General features: G+C 44.7%; 2 protein-coding genes across 2 annotated transcripts; one reads left to right on the top strand and one right to left on the bottom strand.

Moving 5' to 3' along the window:
* The first annotated feature begins 5,589 nt into the window (after nucleotides 1–5,589).
* On the top strand, nucleotides 5,590–13,138 carry pcgf6 (polycomb group ring finger 6). Its single transcript, XM_038960874.1, has 10 exons — nucleotides 5,590–6,057; nucleotides 6,243–6,342; nucleotides 6,448–6,544; nucleotides 8,506–8,561; nucleotides 8,660–8,719; nucleotides 8,917–9,037; nucleotides 9,300–9,327; nucleotides 9,542–9,640; nucleotides 12,316–12,402; nucleotides 12,522–13,138. The coding sequence occupies exons 1-10, from the start codon at nucleotides 5,896–5,898 to the stop codon at nucleotides 12,570–12,572; spliced, it is 861 nt and encodes a 286-aa protein (XP_038816802.1). The 5' UTR covers nucleotides 5,590–5,895; the 3' UTR covers nucleotides 12,573–13,138.
* A 942-nt stretch (nucleotides 13,139–14,080) lies between these two features.
* On the bottom strand, nucleotides 14,081–16,884 carry inaa (internexin neuronal intermediate filament protein, alpha a). Its single transcript, XM_038960158.1, has 3 exons — nucleotides 15,743–16,884; nucleotides 14,451–14,575; nucleotides 14,081–14,297 (listed from the first exon to the last, which is right to left on the bottom strand). The coding sequence occupies exons 1-3, from the start codon at nucleotides 16,811–16,813 to the stop codon at nucleotides 14,081–14,083; spliced, it is 1,413 nt and encodes a 470-aa protein (XP_038816086.1). The 5' UTR covers nucleotides 16,814–16,884.
* Between the last annotated feature and the right edge of the window lie 330 nt (nucleotides 16,885–17,214).

Here is a 17,214-nt window from a genome sequence, read left to right as displayed (position 1 = left end):
ATTCAATTTTGGAATATGGTCAGTGGATACAAACTCTGACCCAAGATTGAACCATGATTTTGTAGTGAATTCAATTTTGGAATATTTTTTCCTTCCTGACTTGACTGTTCTAAGCGTTTTCCAGTATCCAATCATACATAATCAGTGCAGCTGGATGCTAACCTACTCCAACCAATTATTTTTTTATTTTTTATTTCACCTTTATTTAACCAGGTAAGCCATTTGAGAACAAGGTCTCATTTACAACTGCGACCTGGCTAAGATAAAGCAAAGCAGTGTGACAAAAACAACACAGAGTTACACATGGGATAAACAATCATACAGTCAATAACACAATAGAAAAATCAGTATACAGTGTGTGCAAATGACATAAGGAGGTAAGGCAGTAAATAGGCCAATAGTGGCGAAGTAATTACAATTTACACTGGAGTGATATATGTGCAGATAAGGATGTGCAGGTAGATATACTGGTGTGCAAAGGAACAGAAAAACAAAAACAAATATGGGGATGAGGTAGGTAGTTGGTTGGATGGGCTATTTACAGATGGGCTGTGTACAGCTGCAGCGATCGGTAAGCTGCTCTGACAGCTGACGCTTAAAGATAGTGAGGGAGATAAGTCTCCAATTTCAGTGATTTTTGCAATTCGTTCCAGTCATTGGCAGCAGACAACTGGAATATACCTGCTGGAGCGTGTGCTACGGGTGGGTATTGCTATGGTGACCAGTGAGCTGAGATAAGGTGGAGCTTTACCTAGCAAAGACTTATAGATGACCTGGAGCCAGTGGGTTTGGCGACGAATATGTTGCAAGGACCAGCCAACAAGAGCATACAGGTCGCAGTGGTGGGTAGTATATGGGGCTTTGGTGACAAAACGGATGGCACTGTGATAGACTGTATCCAATTTGCTGAGTAGAGTGTTGGAGGCTATTTTGTAAATGACATCGCCGAAGTCAAGGATCGGTAGGATATTCAGTTTTAAAAGGGTATGTTTAGCAGCATGAGTGAAGGAGGTTTTGTTGCGAAATAGGAAGCCAATTCTAGATTTAACTTTGGATTGGAGATGCTTAATGTGAGTCTGTGTCACGATCGTCTTCTTGAGAGAGAGTGGACCAAGGCGCAGCGTGTGCAAAATACATCTTCTTTTATTTTAGAAGAGAGAAAAAACAAGAAACGAACAACTATACACAAACTAACAAAATAACAAACTGACGACCGTGAAGCTATACAGACAAATAGTGCTGACACAAACACTACACATAGACAATTACCCACAAACAGCTAAAGCCTATGGCTGCCTTAAATATGGCTCCCAATCAGAGACAACAATAACCAGCTGTCTCTGATTGAGAACCAATTCAGGCAACCATAGACTTTCCTAGACACCTACACTGAACACTAACCCATCTACTCTACTTAACCCCCTAAACCATACAACACCCTAGACAATACAAAAACACACAAAGACAACCCACCCCAACTCACGCCCTGACCAACTAAATAAATAAAAGAAAAAGGAACAATAGGTCAGGAACGTGACATAACCCCCCCCTTAAGGTGCGAACTCCGGGCGCACCAGCATAAAGTCTAGGGGAGGGTCTGGGTGGGCGTCTGTCCACGGTGGCGGCTCTGGCACTGGTCGTGGTCCCCACCCCACCATATCACTACCCGCTTTCGTAGCCTCCTCCAAATGGCCACCCTCCACATTAACCCCACTGGATTAAGGGGCAGCACCGGACTGAGGGGCAGCACCGGACTGAGGGGCAGCACCGGACTGAGGGGCAGCACCGGACTGAATGGCGGATCCTGGCTGGACGGCTCTGGCGGATCCTGGCTGGACGGCTCTGGCGGATCCTGGCTGGACGGCTCTGGCGGATCCTGGCTGGACGGCTCATGGCTGGCTGACGGATCTGGCTGCTCATGGCTGGCTGACGGATCTGGCTGCTCATGGCTGGCTGACGGATCTGGCTGCTCATGGCTGGCTGACGGATCTGGCTGCTCATGGCTGGCTGACGGATCTGGCTGCTCATGGCTGGCTGACGGATCTGGCTGCTCATGGCTGGCTGACGGATCTGGCTGCTCATGGCTGGCGGAAGGCTCTGGCTGATCCTGTCTGGTGGAAGGCTCTGGCTGATCCTGTCTGGCGGAAGGCTCTGGCTGATCCTGTCTGGCGGAAGGCTCTGGCTGATCCTGTCTGGCGGAAGGCTCTGGCTGATCCTGTCTGGCGGAAGGCTCTGGCTGATCCTGTCTGGCGGAAGGCTCTGGCTGATCCTGTCTGGCGGAAGGCTCTAGCGGCTCCTGTCTGGCGGAAGGCTCTAGCGGCTCCTGTCTGGCGGACGGCTCTGAAGGCTCATGGCAGACGGGCGGCTTTGCAGGCTCAGTACAGACGGGCGGCTTTGAATACTCAGTACAGACGGGCAGTTCATGCGGCGCTTGGCAGACGGACAGTTCAGACGGCGTTGGGCAGACGGGCAGTTCAGACGGCGTTGGGCAGACGGGCAGTTCAGACGGCGTTGGGCAGACGGGCAGTTCAGGCGCCGTTGGGCAGACGGCAGACTCTGGCCGGCTGAGACGCACTGTAGGCCTGGTGCTTGGTGCCGGAACTGGAGGTACCGGGCTGAGGACACGCATCTCAGGGCTAGTGCGGGGAGAAGGAACAGGGCATGCTGGACCCTGGGGACGCACATTAGGCCTAGTGCGTGGTGCCGGAACTGGTGGTATCGGGCTGAGGACACGCATCTCAGGGCTAGTGCGGGGAGCAGCAACAGGACGCACAGGACTCTGGGGACACACAGGAGGCTTGGTGCGTGGTGTAGGCACTGGTGGTAAAGGGCTGGAGACACGCACCATAGAGCTAGTGCGTGGAGGAGGCACAGGGCTCTGAAGACGCACAGGAAGCCTGGTGCGTGGTGTAGGCACTGGTGGTACTGGGCTGGAGCGGGGAGGTGGCGCCGGAAATACCGGACCGTGCAGGCATACTGGCTCCCTTGAGCACTGAGCCTGTCCAACCTTACCTGGTTGTATGCTCCCCGTCGCCCGACCAGTGCAGGGAGGTGGAATAACCCGCACCGGGCTATGTAGGTGAACCGGGGACACCATGCGTAAGGCTGGTGCCATGTAAGCCGGCCCGAGGAGACGCACTGGTGGCCAGATGCGTTGGGCCGGCTTCATGACATCCGGCTCAACGCTCAATCTAGCCCGGCCGATACGTGGAGCTGGAATGTACCGAACCGGGCTATGCACACGTACAGGAGACACCATGCGCTCTACTGCGTAACACGGTGTCTGCCCGTACTCTCGCTCTCCACAGTAAGTACAGGGAGTAGGCGCAGGTCTCCTACCTGACTTCGCCACACTCCCTTTAAGGCCCCCCCCAAGAAATTTTTGGGTTGTACTCACGGGCTTCCAGCCTTGCTTCCGTGCTGCCTCCTCATATCGCCTCCTCTCGGCTTTAGCTGCCTCCAGCTCTTCACGAGGGAGGCGATATTCTCCCGGTTGTGCCCAAGGTCCCTTACCATCCAGTATCTCCTCCCATGTCCATGAATCCTGTGTAGGTGGGTCCTGTTGCCGCTTGACACACCGCTTGGTCCTAGATTGGTGGGTAATTCTGTCACGATCGTCTTCTTGAGAGAGAGTGGACCAAGGCGCAGCGTGTGCAAAATACATCTTCTTTTATTTTAGAAGAGAGAAAAAACAAGAAACTAACAACTATACACAAACTAACAAAATAACAAACTGACGACCGTGAAGCTATACAGACAAATAGTGCTGACACAAACACTACACATAGACAATTACCCACAAACAGCTAAAGCCTATGGCTGCCTTAAATATGGCTCCCAATCAGAGACAACAATAACCAGCTGTCTCTGATTGAGAACCAATTCAGGCAACCATAGACTTTCCTAGACACCTACACTGAACACTAACCCATCTACTCTACTTAACCCCCTAAACCATATAACACCCTAGACAATACAAAAACACACAAAGACAACCCACCCCAACTCACGCCCTGACCAACTAAATAAATAAAAGAAAAAGGAACAATAGGTCAGGAACGTGACAGTCTGGAAGGATAGTTTACGGTCTAGCCAGACACCTAGGTATTTATAGTTGTCCTCATATTCTAAGTCAGAACCGTCAAGAGTAGTGATGCTAGTCGGGCGGGCGGGTGCGGGCAGCAATCGGTTGAAGAGCAGGCATTTCGTTTTGCTAGCATTTAAGAGCAGTTGGAGGCCACGGAAGGAGTGTTATATGGCGTTAAGCTCGTTTGGAGGTTTGTTAGCACAGTGTCCAAAGAAGGGCCAGAAGTATACAGAATGGTGTCGTCTGCGTAGAGGTGGATCAAAGAATCACCCGCAGCAAGAGCGACATCATTGATATATACAGAGAAAAGAGTCGGCACAAGAATTGAACCCTGTGACACCCCCATAGAGACTGCCGGACAGCAGGCCCTTCGATTTGAAACACTGAACTCTATCTGAGAAGTAGTTAGTGAACCAGGCAGGGCAAGTAATTAGAGATGCGAAGGCTGTTGAGTCTGCCGATAAGAATACGGTCATTGACAAATCAGGAGCGCCAAGGGGTGATGGATGATAATTAAATATGGTACTTGAATAGTGGACAGGAATGCAGAATTGAGAAGGCAGGAATGAGAAGGGAGATGAATGCCTGTGCTGCTCAGACTTGCTGCTGTCAGATTCAGAGATGTCCCACTCAACATGCTCCAGCACAACGCTCCCTGAACACTCACACAGTAACTGTGATCTCAAAGCAGACAAGGTAGAGGTAGGAGTTGACACACAGTATGTTAAGTGTACATAAACCAGTTTGCATATGATTTGAAGGCTTTAATTGTTGAACCACAATCCAAATGGGACCACACACCATAAGGAATAATTACTGTATACATTGAGTCACTGAATCCCTGTTTTAAAATATGAGAGATGCAACAACCAAGTGAAATACTGAAGCACTTCTATCTGATGGCATATGATATGAAACCATGAGGACTTTTCTGCTTGCAGGGCTGGGTTCTGTGCTCCCTGGTGGTCAGGGTATATTACTGCCATGCAACCATTCCTCATGTTTCCTTGTATCTTGCATGGCCAAATTAATAGTTAGAGATTTTAAAGACCATTGCCTGACGGCACCCGATCCATAAATTTAGATCCATGTATAGCTACCAATAGTAAGCCTATAGGAGATTACGTTTGATAAAACTTAAATAAACCAAAAAGTAAAAAAGAAACACATTATTAAGTATGTTCTAATCCAGGGCTCTCCAACTCTATTCCTAGAGAGCTACCCTCCTGTAGGTTTTCACTCCAACCATAATCTAGCACACCTAATACTAATAGCTAGTTGATAAGCTGAACCAGGTTAGTTACAACTGGGGTTGGAGCAAAAATCTACAGGAACAGGGTTGGAGACCCCTGTTCTAATGATTAATTTATGTCATATTCATGAATATTCCTTAATTTGATGCACGATAAGAGAAAGCAACTGTGCTCCGATCTATACGTTCTATTTCTAGGGGACTCTGCTCAGCTTGGATTTCATTGGCTAGTTTCACCACCATGGCGCCAACCCGGAAGTTGCTGAAAGTCGAAGGACAACAAAAGTAGCTAGCTAGCAACTGTTACAGTTGGTTTCGTTAGTTTAATTTGTGCAAACGTTAATGGTTAAAATACGTATGTGGTTAGTAGGTAGTCCGTTAAGGTAAAGATAGGACTGTTATCGTTGTGTATTCATTGAACTTGTAACCGTAGCCAGCACGCTTGCTAACGTTAGCAACACTGCCCCTCAACGGACAGACCAGGGTCAGGTGAATATCAATTTATTGATTAATTGAAAAATTTATTGGCGTAGAAATCAACCCAAATTGCAGTAACATGGAGGACAGGACCAAGGAACTCGAAAGACCAGGTTGCTTGAGTGTCGGTCAGAATTCAGAAGAGGCGACACCAACCGATGGTAGCCGCCAGAACAGTGTTGACAACGATGGCTCGGAAGACCACGATGGGACATCCAATAATGTTGACTCCGAGGATGAGGTACAGTACTGGAGACTTGGGCAATATCTAACGTTAGCGTTTCTTATATTGCTAGAGTGGCGAGTCATAATATACTGTTATGAATATGGTAACATTAGTTACATGGCAGTTACAATGGTTTGTACTCTGTAAATGTGATGCACTGTAATGTAGAATGACATGCATGTTTTTGCATCTTTTCACAGCCTGAACTTCCTCTTAATCAATTCTACCCATATATCCGCTGTGCTCTCTGCTGTGGATTCCTCATCGATGCCACCACCATAACAGAGTGTCTGCACACTTGTGAGATACAATGATTGAGATGAAAATTCCTGAAATATGAATGCAGTCACTTCAGTCTCATCACATTAGTCATAACTGCTTTGTTATGCGTTTTCCCTTTCCCAGTTTGTAAAAGCTGCATCGTGAAGCACTTCTTCTACAGCAACAGGTGTCCCAATTGCAGCATTGTGGTCCACCAGACACAACCACTGTACAATATAAGGTAAGCATGCCTGCCTCTGATGTCTAAGAGCACACATGCTCTTGTTTTGTTCAATTGTATCAGAGGTTTTGAATTTGAAGACATCGGTTCATGTTGTTTATGAGAGTTGTTCAAAAAGAGCGATCAAAGGTTGTTTTTCTGCTTGTCCTCATTAGTGTTCTTTTTAAGGTGACGTTTCTATGGTTACCCTCCCTGCTGGGGAGTTACCTGGTACACAATGTCCTGGTGTGACGCACAGGTACTGATGTGTCTATCAGTAGATGCCACTTTTATCCATTCCAAGCACACACGCTTATCTACTGAACCGCTCTGCACAACTCTGCCTTCTGCACAGTCCAAAGGGACACAAATGTACAGATGACTAATATGCAAACTAGCCAAGAATCTTCTGTTCTTTCGACCAATCGATTGGTGGAAATTTTAAAACATGTATTTTTACATATATAGACATACCCTATGTTTGAATAAAATCAACTATATCTAGGCTACTGAGCTTGTCTGATGCTTTAAGCACTGTGATTTAAAAATGAAGACACAAATTACTAAAGAGGGAGCCAGAGATCAATCCTGTTGCCCCCTGCTACTGGCCTTCGCAGATTCTGCATTATGCTCCTAAGTTGCCGGTAATAGGCTACACCAGCGGTCGGCAACCTTTACCATTTGAAGTGCCATTTCTACCGATCTGCGTGCCGGTTATGATTTTCACATGCACATTTTCGTGGAACAGTTTAATTTAGTTTATAATAGTCTTCATATCTCAAAATGTAATGTGGTTAATCAAATTCTATCATAATGAAAATGATACAAATCTAAAAGTAACTTCTATTGCCATTGCCAATATGTAAAAATAGCCTACATAAGCCAACAAAACTTTGCAGCCCGCAGGTAGAAAATATCCTGATTTAAAAAAAATAAGTATCCTATAAATCACATTGGCTACACATGGCCTGTCTGCAAGGAACTTGAAACATTGTATTAACATGGTCAGGCCTGAAGCTCCTGCTAGCAAACTTGCAACGTATAAAATATTCTGGGCCCTCAGTTTCCCAGGCCAGTGAGCTCCAGAAAGACACAGGTGTAGGCTATTTTGCACAAGGGATAAGAATTAATCAGGTAGGCCTATTTTATTATGTTTCCACCGGATCAGAGCATAACATTTTGGTATGCTGAGTGGTACTCGAAAGGGAGAGAGCTGGAAAGATTTAAAAAATAGGCTATGTTGAGGAACTATTGTCATTCTCAATGGATGTAAAAACAGACTTTGTTTACCTGCTGTTTGAGGCGAGAAGAAAAAAAAAGGTGCTTTGAGGAGCTCTGCAGTCATGGTGAGTTAAGGCAATCAGAAATAGTATCAGATCCCCAAATGGGCACACTTATAGGTCTACATTACGCGCAGAACAAGTAGACTAGTCTACTTTTATATGCGGAATCAGGTGCGTGTCCACTCCTACAATGACAACGGTAGGACTGTAATAATAATAATATATTGAATGCATTAACATAAATTACCGTAACCAAACAAACATTGTAGATTAGAAATTATGGGAATTAATGGTAAATGTACTACTGGTGATACTGGTGTGCCATCCTGCCGCCGCAATGGATTAGTCCCCTCTGACAGGTGTGAATCAGACAGGTGTTTCTGGTGCCATAATTTGTTTATATATATTTGCCACTGCTCAACTAAAAAAATCTTGGTCGACCAACAGCCTATCGACCAAACAATCGACCAGTTGACTAAATGGGTGCAGCCCTAGTGCAAACTCATTTTAAATGAAAACGTGGCCACAATAAACTGACATTTTCACTGAAACAACGTGTACAGAAGTCCGCTTTGCAGCAGATAACTATAACTCTCCCATTGGCCCATTATCAAGGAATATAGTGATCTATAGGCTAATACTCAGTTATACACAGGTATGTAAATACTTACTGTATGGTGGGTATTTTTACCTCCACAGACCTGACAGACAGTTGCAAGATATTGTTTACAAGATGCTGCCACATCTAGAAGAATGTAAGTATCCACAAGCCTTCCATTTTTCACATTTTCCCATGTCAATCTTTTGTTTGGCAGTTTAAATGAATATTGTTCTTACTCTATTTTCTTTGCAGTGGAGAGAGCAAGGATGATAGATTTTTACAAACAGAGAGGACTGGAGGTGCCTAAACCAGGTATAAAATACTTATTTGTTGTTGATGTTAATTGTTTTTGGCAGATATGTGATGGAGCTTTGTTTATATGAAGGGTTTGCGTATTTGAAGACTGAAGACAGCCTCTACCTCTGGTGTTAGCCATGTGTCAGTCTCTGTCTGTCTCCTTGCTGTGTGTGGAACATTCCCCTAGTGCTACTGTTTCTCTGTGACCTCAGTGGTGGCGTCCCCCGCGGTCCCTGTGCTGAAGAACCAGAAGCAGAGGAGGGAGTTGCTGCCCCAGTCTATCTTCACCATCCCTCCTGAACTGGATGTGTCTCTGCAGCTGGAGTTTGTGGGGTGAGTCTCTCCCTAGCATTAGTATCTTCTATTTGAGGGATGGGGGATATTCAGTAAGAGATTTTGAAACGTTATTGTTTATGTTTGTCTCTGGTCATTCTTGTCTCCCCAGTAGATGGTGCTGGTGTGCTACAGTTCTTCCATTGAGTGAATAGGCACTAGGGCGAACATTTCAAGTTATGAGATTGATGGTTAACTTTACATAATTGGTTGCAGGGATTAAGAAAATTCTATGTAATGTTGTGTTTTTGTTTTGATCCAGAGCGGAAGAAGGCATTAACAACTATAAGGTAATTACTGCTGACAAGCTCTTTTCTCGAGTTTTAATGACAGTTGTACGAGACTGTTAAAATAAATAACAGTATCAGCGATAATGCTGCTATCCACTATATAGGAATGGTCATACATAAACTAATGTTGTGAAATTTAGTTGTTTTAGTTATATTGATATAATGCTCAAATGAATAAGGGATTGAAATCTGTAACACTGGTGTACCTGGCCAGCCTTTGGAGAGGCGGTACGTGCGAGTGTCGGGAGAGGCCACTGTCCGCCATGTGGAACTTTTCATCCGGAGGAAGATGGAGCTGAGTCCCACCTGCCAGGTCAGTGGGAGGAGTTTCACATTGACTTTACCAGGATGTCTGATGAGGTTATGAACTATTTCTGAAAGGGACACCTGGCAAGATGCCAGAAAGAGAAAGGCATAAATATGTACATGCGGTATATCTGCTCGTTATGTGAGAGTGTTCTCTGCTTCAAGAAAGAGGCATGTTTAAATGTCATTGTGTGTATACCTGTGTGTGAGGAACCCATATCAATCGCATCCCCTGAAATATACCTTAGTGGCCTGCATTGTTGCAATTCCCAGGCAATCTAGGGCATCCGGGCTAAGCAGCTAAGTGAGAGGTCAATGCACCTTAAGCTCACCCAAGGACAGAGAGAGAAGAGTGTTATTTTGTCTAATATGAAAGTGCAGAGTGTAACAACACAACCAGGGAGCAGAGCTACCTGTACATAGCGTGTTCAGCAGTAACACACTTGGACAGGGATTATAGGCTTAGGGTGATTTCTTGGCACTCACTGGCCTCGTCTGGGGAAACATGGGGAGTAAGAGTTGCAGAGGACAGAGGAAGGGTAACTAACCCAGAGCTCAGCAGTGGTCCGAGTAGCAGGAGAACAGATTGTAAGCACTGTCACAATAAGCATTGACGTTGTCCAGAGTTCTGTTCATTTTTATTGAGGTCAGTTCTAAACCAGGGTGGAAATGTGATTATTCAGGAATACTATTTCTATGTCTTATTGAAATTGATCAGTAGCCTTTTTTCTGTTTTCATTTGTACATCCCAAACTGCAGCTACCAGTTTCCCCTCAGATATGCCCCCCATTACATTGGAGTCATTTAGCAGACGCAGTTTTCTAGAGTGACTTACAGGAGCAATTTGGGTTACTTGCCTTGCTCGAGGGCACATCGGTGGATTGTTCACATAGTCTGCTCAGGGATTCGAACCAGTAACATTTCGGTTACTGGTCCAACGCTCTTAACTGCTAGGCTACCTGCTGACGACTCCCATGTACAGTTGAAGTCGGAAGTTTACATACACTTAGGTTGGAGTCATTAAAACTCGTTTGGCAACTACTCCAAAAATGTCTTGTTAAAAACTATAGTTTTGGCAAGTCAGTTAGGACATCTACTTTGTGCATGACACAAGTCATTTTTCCAACAATTGTTTACAGACAGATTATTTAACTTATAATTCACTGTATCACAATTCCAGTAGGTCAGAAGTTTACATACGCTAAGTTGACTGTGCCTTTAAACAGCTTGGGAAATTCCAGAAAATTATGTCATTGCTTTAGAAGCTTCTGATAGGCTAATTGACGTCAATTGGAGGTGTACCTGTGGATGTATTTCAAGGCCGACCTTCAAACTCTGTGTCTCTTTGCTTGACATCATGGGAAAATCAAAAGAAATCAGCCAAGACCTCAGGAAAAAAAATGTGGACCTCCACAAGTCTGGTTCATCATTGGAAGCAATTTCCAAATGCCTGAATGTACCACGTTCTTCTGTACAAACAATAGTACGCAAGTATAAACACCATGGGACCACGCAGCCGTCATACCGCTCAGGAAGGAGACGTATTCTGTCTCCTAGAGATGAACGTACTTTGGTGCGAAAAGTGCAAATCAATCCCAGAACAACAGCAAAGGACCTTGTGAAGATGCTGGAGGAAACTGGTACAAAAGTATCTATATCCACAGTAAAACAAGTCCTATATCGACATAACCTGAAAGGCCGCTCAGCAAGGAAGAAGCCACTGCTCCAAAACAGCCATAAAAAGCCAGACTACGGTTTGCAATTGCACATGTGGACAAAGATAATACTTTTTGGAGAAATGTCCTCTGGTCTGATGAAACAAGAATAGAACTGTTTGGCCATAATGACCATCGTTATGTTTGGAGGAAAAAGGGGGAGGCTTGCAAGCCGAAGAACACCATCCCAACCATGAAGCATGGGGGTGGCAGCATCATGTTGTGAGGGTGCTTTGCTGCAGGAGGGACTGGTGCACTTCACAAAATAGATGGAATCATGAGGTAGGAAAATTATGTGAATATTTTGAAGCAACATCTCAAGACATCAGTCAGGAAGTTAAAGCTTGGTCGCAAATGGGTCTTCCAAACGGACAATGACCCCAAGCATACTTCCAAAGTTGTGGCAAACTGGCTTAAGAACAAGAAAGTCAAGGTATTGGAGTGGCCATCACAAAGCCCTGACCTCAGTCCTATAGAACATTTGTGGGCAGAACTGAAAAAGTGTGTGCGAGCAAGGTGGCCTACAAACCTGACTTGGTTACACCAGCTCTGTCAGGAGGAATGGGCCAAAATTCACCCAACTTATTGTGGGTAGCTTGTGGAAGGCTACCCAAAACGTTTGACCCAAGTTCAACAATTTTTAAAGGCAATGCTACCAAATACTAATTGAGTGTATGTAAACTTCTGACGCACTGGGAATGTGATGAAAGAAATAAAAGCTGAATAAATCATTCTCCCTACTATTATTCTGACATTTCACATTCTTAAAATAAAGTGGTGATCCTATCTGACCTAAGACAGGGAATTTTTACTAGGATTAAATGTCAGGAATTGTGAAAAACTTAGTTTAAATGTATTTGGCTAAGGTGTATGTAAACCTCCGACTTCAACTGTATGTTATCGCTCAGTGTATCACTCTCATATGATGTCATGCAGTCTGTTAAAATGATATGATGTTGTGGTGCAGGTGGATGTTGTGTGTGGAGACCACCTCCTGGACCGTTATCAGTCGCTGCGAGAGGTTCAGGGCTCCATGGGAGACGATGCTCTACAGGTGGGTCCACTCAAGACCCTATGTACTCCTAGTCACTCTCTCTGGAAGTAGCCCTGATATCGTTAGCATCCATTTATGAGTTTGTGTGCTTATTTTCTTGTATGTGTTTTTATTCCCAGGATGGTATTTTGGTTCTCCACTTTGGACTGGTGCTGCCTGCTCACATGTGAGCAGGGGAAAGTGGGATGGATGTGATCCTGATATTAATGCTGACCTTCAGGGAACCACGGTCTTCATTCTTGTTACTAATGCCTTACAGAATCAAGTCTTCTCCTCTCTGCCTACTTGCCTGACTATTTTCCAGATGCCTTCTTCTGTAAATTGTTATGGTTATGTTAGGTTATAGTTTTCAGTCTGAGAGACTGAAGTGATTTCAGAGGGCTCAAAGAGAAAAAGGACCCGTCATGCTACTACTACCAAAATCTCATGTTTTTGAAACACTAGTTATGAGTTAAATGTACACTGTATCTGTAATCTGTACTGTTTTCTTATTTTACATCATACATCATTTTAGAGCTTTGAACGTTTGTACAGACTGTCTGTACACTCTTAGTGTCACTTCATGTCATTGTTTTGAATATTGATTAACCATTCAAGTTTTTCCTGACCAGAGTTTAGAGACACACAGCTGTTACTTGAAGATAATTCAAACAGGCCTTTTTGATACAACCAATACAACAAGTTGGGATTTGATACATGCAGTTTCTCAATATTAACACTAATAAAATACTATGCAATATTATATACCCATTGCTTTTTATTGGGCTACATTTTGCATTAGCCGGTGTGGATATGGTAATTATGTGATTCTGATTTCTGGTCACATGTGGATATGCTAAGGATGTTTATGTTTTGACCTGTAATGTGGCTCTGAAGAAGGAACGTGACTCTAGGGCTGAGGCTTGATCTGTTCAGTGCAGTGTCATACTCTTAGTCACTGAGCTAGGACTATCCCTGAGCTCATGCAGTAGCCAGAGCCTTTCAGAGGGACAGGGAGGTTATGGGAAGTCTTCACTCTACAGTAACTAAAATGAGAATAACGATGTGTTTGTCTTTAGCAGGTTGTCGGCATTGAAAGGATGATTTTCAAGTTGATCCAAATGCCAAGCCAATTAGCTGTGGAGAGTTAATATCCTCTCTCAGCTCAGTGTGTGGCCTGGATCTATATCAAACCTATTTGCATCCTTCCTGCTCTACTCGACTCGGTGGGGGATCTGAGAGAGCAGTGAAAATACTTCTCAGTCATTTATTGACAATGTTCAATAAATATGGACAAAATGGTTACAGTACATTTTTAATGGCTTCATCAACAGAGCCCCAACTCACAAAAGTATTAGCCATGTACTGTATTTTACATGGCATGACAACGAACGACAGAAGAGTTGGCTAAAACACAAACAGATCTGGCAACCAGGCTACAAAAATATATACCGGTACATTTCGTTAAAATATTCTATTTGTTTAAATTACAAAATTATCACTCCTTTCAACTACCTACCTACCTTCCATATATCATATTACTAACAAAGACGATCTCGAATTCCACTATTTTAATTGAAACTGGAGAGTGTAGCAGTGCTCAGCTGCACATAATGCATCACAGTAATAATTTAAGATATACAGTACATTTGCTCTGTGCCTGTAGATAACTGGCTCGCAAGCTCTGAATTTGTTGTCTCTAGTTGTTTGAGTTGATATCTGCTTCATCGCTCTTCTCTACTTTTTCCTCAGTGATCTCCTTGAAGCCATCTTTCTGAGCAGCCTCTTTCTCCTTATTGGTACTCCGTGCATAGCTTGAGGCACGTGGCTGGTATCCAAAGTGACTGGTGCCATGGTTCGAGGCGCCGAATAATATTCCTGTGCTAAAGTGAGTTTCCTCTCCCTCCAGCAGTTTTCTGAGGGCCAAACACAGGTCAACAAGTATTTTGTCAATACATTTATAGCTGAGAGTGATTAGTGACTAACATATTGTAACATTATTTTTGAATGGTAATCACTAAGACTTTGCTAACAGACCCTGGTCACAGGTCCTGGTAGATGTAAATTACCTGTAGGCAGCTATTTCAATGTCCAGAGCCATTTTGACATTGAGCAGATCCTGGTACTCTCGAAGATGCTGAGCCATGTCATTCTTGATGTTCCGCAAATCATTGTCCAGGTGCCCAATGGTATCCTGTTTAGGTGAAAGGCAGAAACAAATTAGACCTTAACATCTCCTTTGCAGAAGGCCTCTCAGTACTGAATGTCATTACATGGACCAAGGAAAAAACTTAGTCCAGATGGGAATACTTAATCTATATCCTTTCCTTGAGCCCTACTCTTTGTTTAATCTGAATGTCCAGGTAACCATATGCATTGAATTATCTATAAGGACATAGTAGCCTAGTAAAGTGTTTGCTTGTGGGTGGCAAGGAAGAGGATTTGAACGCTTGCGCAAGCGGTCAAAAACGGATGACAACTAATCCGATTTAGGGTAGTATAAATACACGGGGTTCATTCAGTATAATGAACTGCATTTGGTGAGTACTCTACGGGGTTGAAGCTAGGTTCGTAGACTACTCTGACGCAGACGTGCCGTTATGTTTCCTGTCATGTCAAGCAGCGTGATAGTGATACACTGAACAAAAATATAAATGCAAAACGTAGTGTTGGTCCCATGTTTTATGAGCTGAAATACAAAATCCCAGACATTTTCGGGGGATGGGGGGGCACCTGCACCCCTGCCCAGTCATGAAATCCATAGATTTGGGCCTAATACATTTATTTAAATTGACTGATTTACTTATATTAACTGTAACTCATTAAAATCTTTGAAATTGTTGCATGTTGCGTTTATATTTTTGTTCAGTATATATGATGAACACATGACATCACGTCACACGAGCCCCCGCGGGCTCTCATGGTCAGTTTTATAAGACTTTCTCAGCTGGACAGGACACGACATACAGCTGTGATGATTCAAGCAGAAGGTTACTGTTGCTGATATCTGCTAGAAATCCTCTTTATTTAGAGAGCTCGTGGGCGATCCTGCCACTTCGTGCGGTTGCAAATTTAGAGCATTTCAGAACCATGGACAGGGAAGGTTGACTTCCAGATGTGTCATCCCAGAACATACAACAGTCTCAAAATAATAACAATGTTTTAAGATGCAAAGACGGCTACCCATTGCAATATAAATCATGCATTGAAATGTTTATTTACAAATAATTTGCGTAATCTTACTTTTACATCATGCATACACATGATGTTCTCACTTCCCCAACACAGGTTCATCTGTGCAAGGAGGGGTGCGTGTATGTGTGAGAAAAAGAGCTGTCAAGTGCAAACAAACGTATTTTACCTGCAAACCTGCGATTTCAAGATTGTGTCCATCTTCTGTCTCTCGAATCTGCCGTTCCAAAGACTCGTTGATGCCACGTAGGGTCTCCAACTCAATTGTCTTGGACTGCAGTTGTCTCCTGAATTCGTTGATCTCCTCCCTGCTGGCCCGCATTGCCTCATTGCTCCTGGTGGCCTGCTCGTTGAGATTGGCAAACTTGGATTTATACCACTCTTCCGCGGAGTGCAGGTTCTTAAAAGCCAGAGTCTCGTACTGATTGCGGATCTCTTTCAGAGCCGAGGTGAGGTCGGGTTTGGCCAGCTCTACCTCGACTGACACATGAGCTGCCTGGACCATACCGCTCAGTTCGGCCACCTCCTCGTCGTGGACCTTCCTCAGGAAGGATATCTCATCCAGGAGGCCCTCCACTTTGCGCTCTAGATCCAGCCGCGCCATGGTGGCGTCATCCACGTCTTTTTTGAACGACCGCAGGGTCTGCTCAGCCTCCTCGCGCGCCCTTATCTCCTCCTCATATTTGGCCCTAAGCTTGTGCAGGTCTTCTTCTAAGTTGTCCCTATCGATGAGAATGTGGGCTTTCTCGCTGCCGATCTCCTCCACTTGCGCGCGAAGCTCGCGCATCTCCTGGTGGTATAGGTCCGCGATGCGGGATGGCTCGTGCTGCCTCTGGCGCAGAGTCACCAGCTCCGTCTCCAAGACCTTGTTCTGCTGCTCCAGGGTACGCACTTTCTCGATGAACATGGCGAAGCGGTCATTGAGACCCTGCAGTTGTTCTTTCTCATTGGTTCGGGTGACTTTCAACTCATTGCTGAGGACGGAGGATTGAGTCAATTCGAGGCTGTCACCTGGAACCGTCGAAAAGGAAGAAGACTGACCGGTCCTTCTGTAGTAACCTAGCGATGACGCATTGCTGCGGGGGAGAGACACCGCAGACCTGTAACTGGTGGAGGACACAGAACTGCGGGAGGAGGCGGAGGGACTGCTCATACGAGAGGTTGAGGGTGAGAAACGAGGGGCGTCCCCGAAGATCTTTCGGTAGGACGACGAGGTATAGTGGTCAGATCCGTAGTTCATCTTTGCGGTTGGCAAGAGAGACTTTGGAAAGCTTTGGCTGCAGTACTTATATAGGTTTAGGCAGACCGACCCAATACACACGGAGTTTTACATTATCACCATAACATAAGCGCATGATAGACGATTTTCTAAAACGAATCTATTTTAATAAAACGTTAATAGGCCTAGACTAACATATATATATTTTAAATACATTGATATTTTCTACTATTGTGAGGTGGAGGCTATGTTCCTTTCCCCAAGCATCGATGGAACTGTCCACTTGGTGCAGTGCTGATGTCAGAGGATTTGTAACTAATCGTGCAGGTGTGAGCTGCTGCAGCCTGCGAAACTAGACATATGTCTCTGGGCTCTATAAACTATATGGACAACTCGTTCGGCTTAGCTATGTTTTACAACAC

The sequence above is a fragment of the Salvelinus namaycush genome, chromosome 22 (genome assembly GCF_016432855.1).
Source record: "Salvelinus namaycush isolate Seneca chromosome 22, SaNama_1.0, whole genome shotgun sequence".
In the NCBI taxonomy this organism is placed as follows: Eukaryota; Metazoa; Chordata; class Actinopteri; order Salmoniformes; family Salmonidae; genus Salvelinus; species Salvelinus namaycush.
Note: the sequence above shows the minus strand (reverse complement) of the source record. Positions and strands in the feature narration are given on the sequence as shown.

Bases quoted from the DNA above. Each gene is read 5' to 3' on its own strand.
- pcgf6 (XM_038960874.1), top strand. From the start codon at position 5,896: ATGGAGGACAGGACCAAGGAACTCGAAAGACCAGGTTGCTTGAGTGTC. The intron at 9,328-9,541 runs GTAATTACTGCT...GTACCTGGCCAG, and splicing joins AAGGCATTAACAACTATAAG to CCTTTGGAGAGGCGGTACGT. The intron at 9,641-12,315 runs GTCAGTGGGAGG...GTTGTGGTGCAG, and splicing joins AGCTGAGTCCCACCTGCCAG to GTGGATGTTGTGTGTGGAGA.
- inaa (XM_038960158.1), bottom strand. From the start codon at position 16,813: ATGAACTACGGATCTGACCACTATACCTCGTCGTCCTACCGAAAGATC. The intron at 14,576-15,742 runs GTAAAATACGTT...TCACCTAAACAG, and splicing joins TTGAAATCGCAGGTTTGCAG to GATACCATTGGGCACCTGGA. The intron at 14,298-14,450 runs GTAATTTACATC...TTTGGCCCTCAG, and splicing joins ATTGAAATAGCTGCCTACAG to AAAACTGCTGGAGGGAGAGG.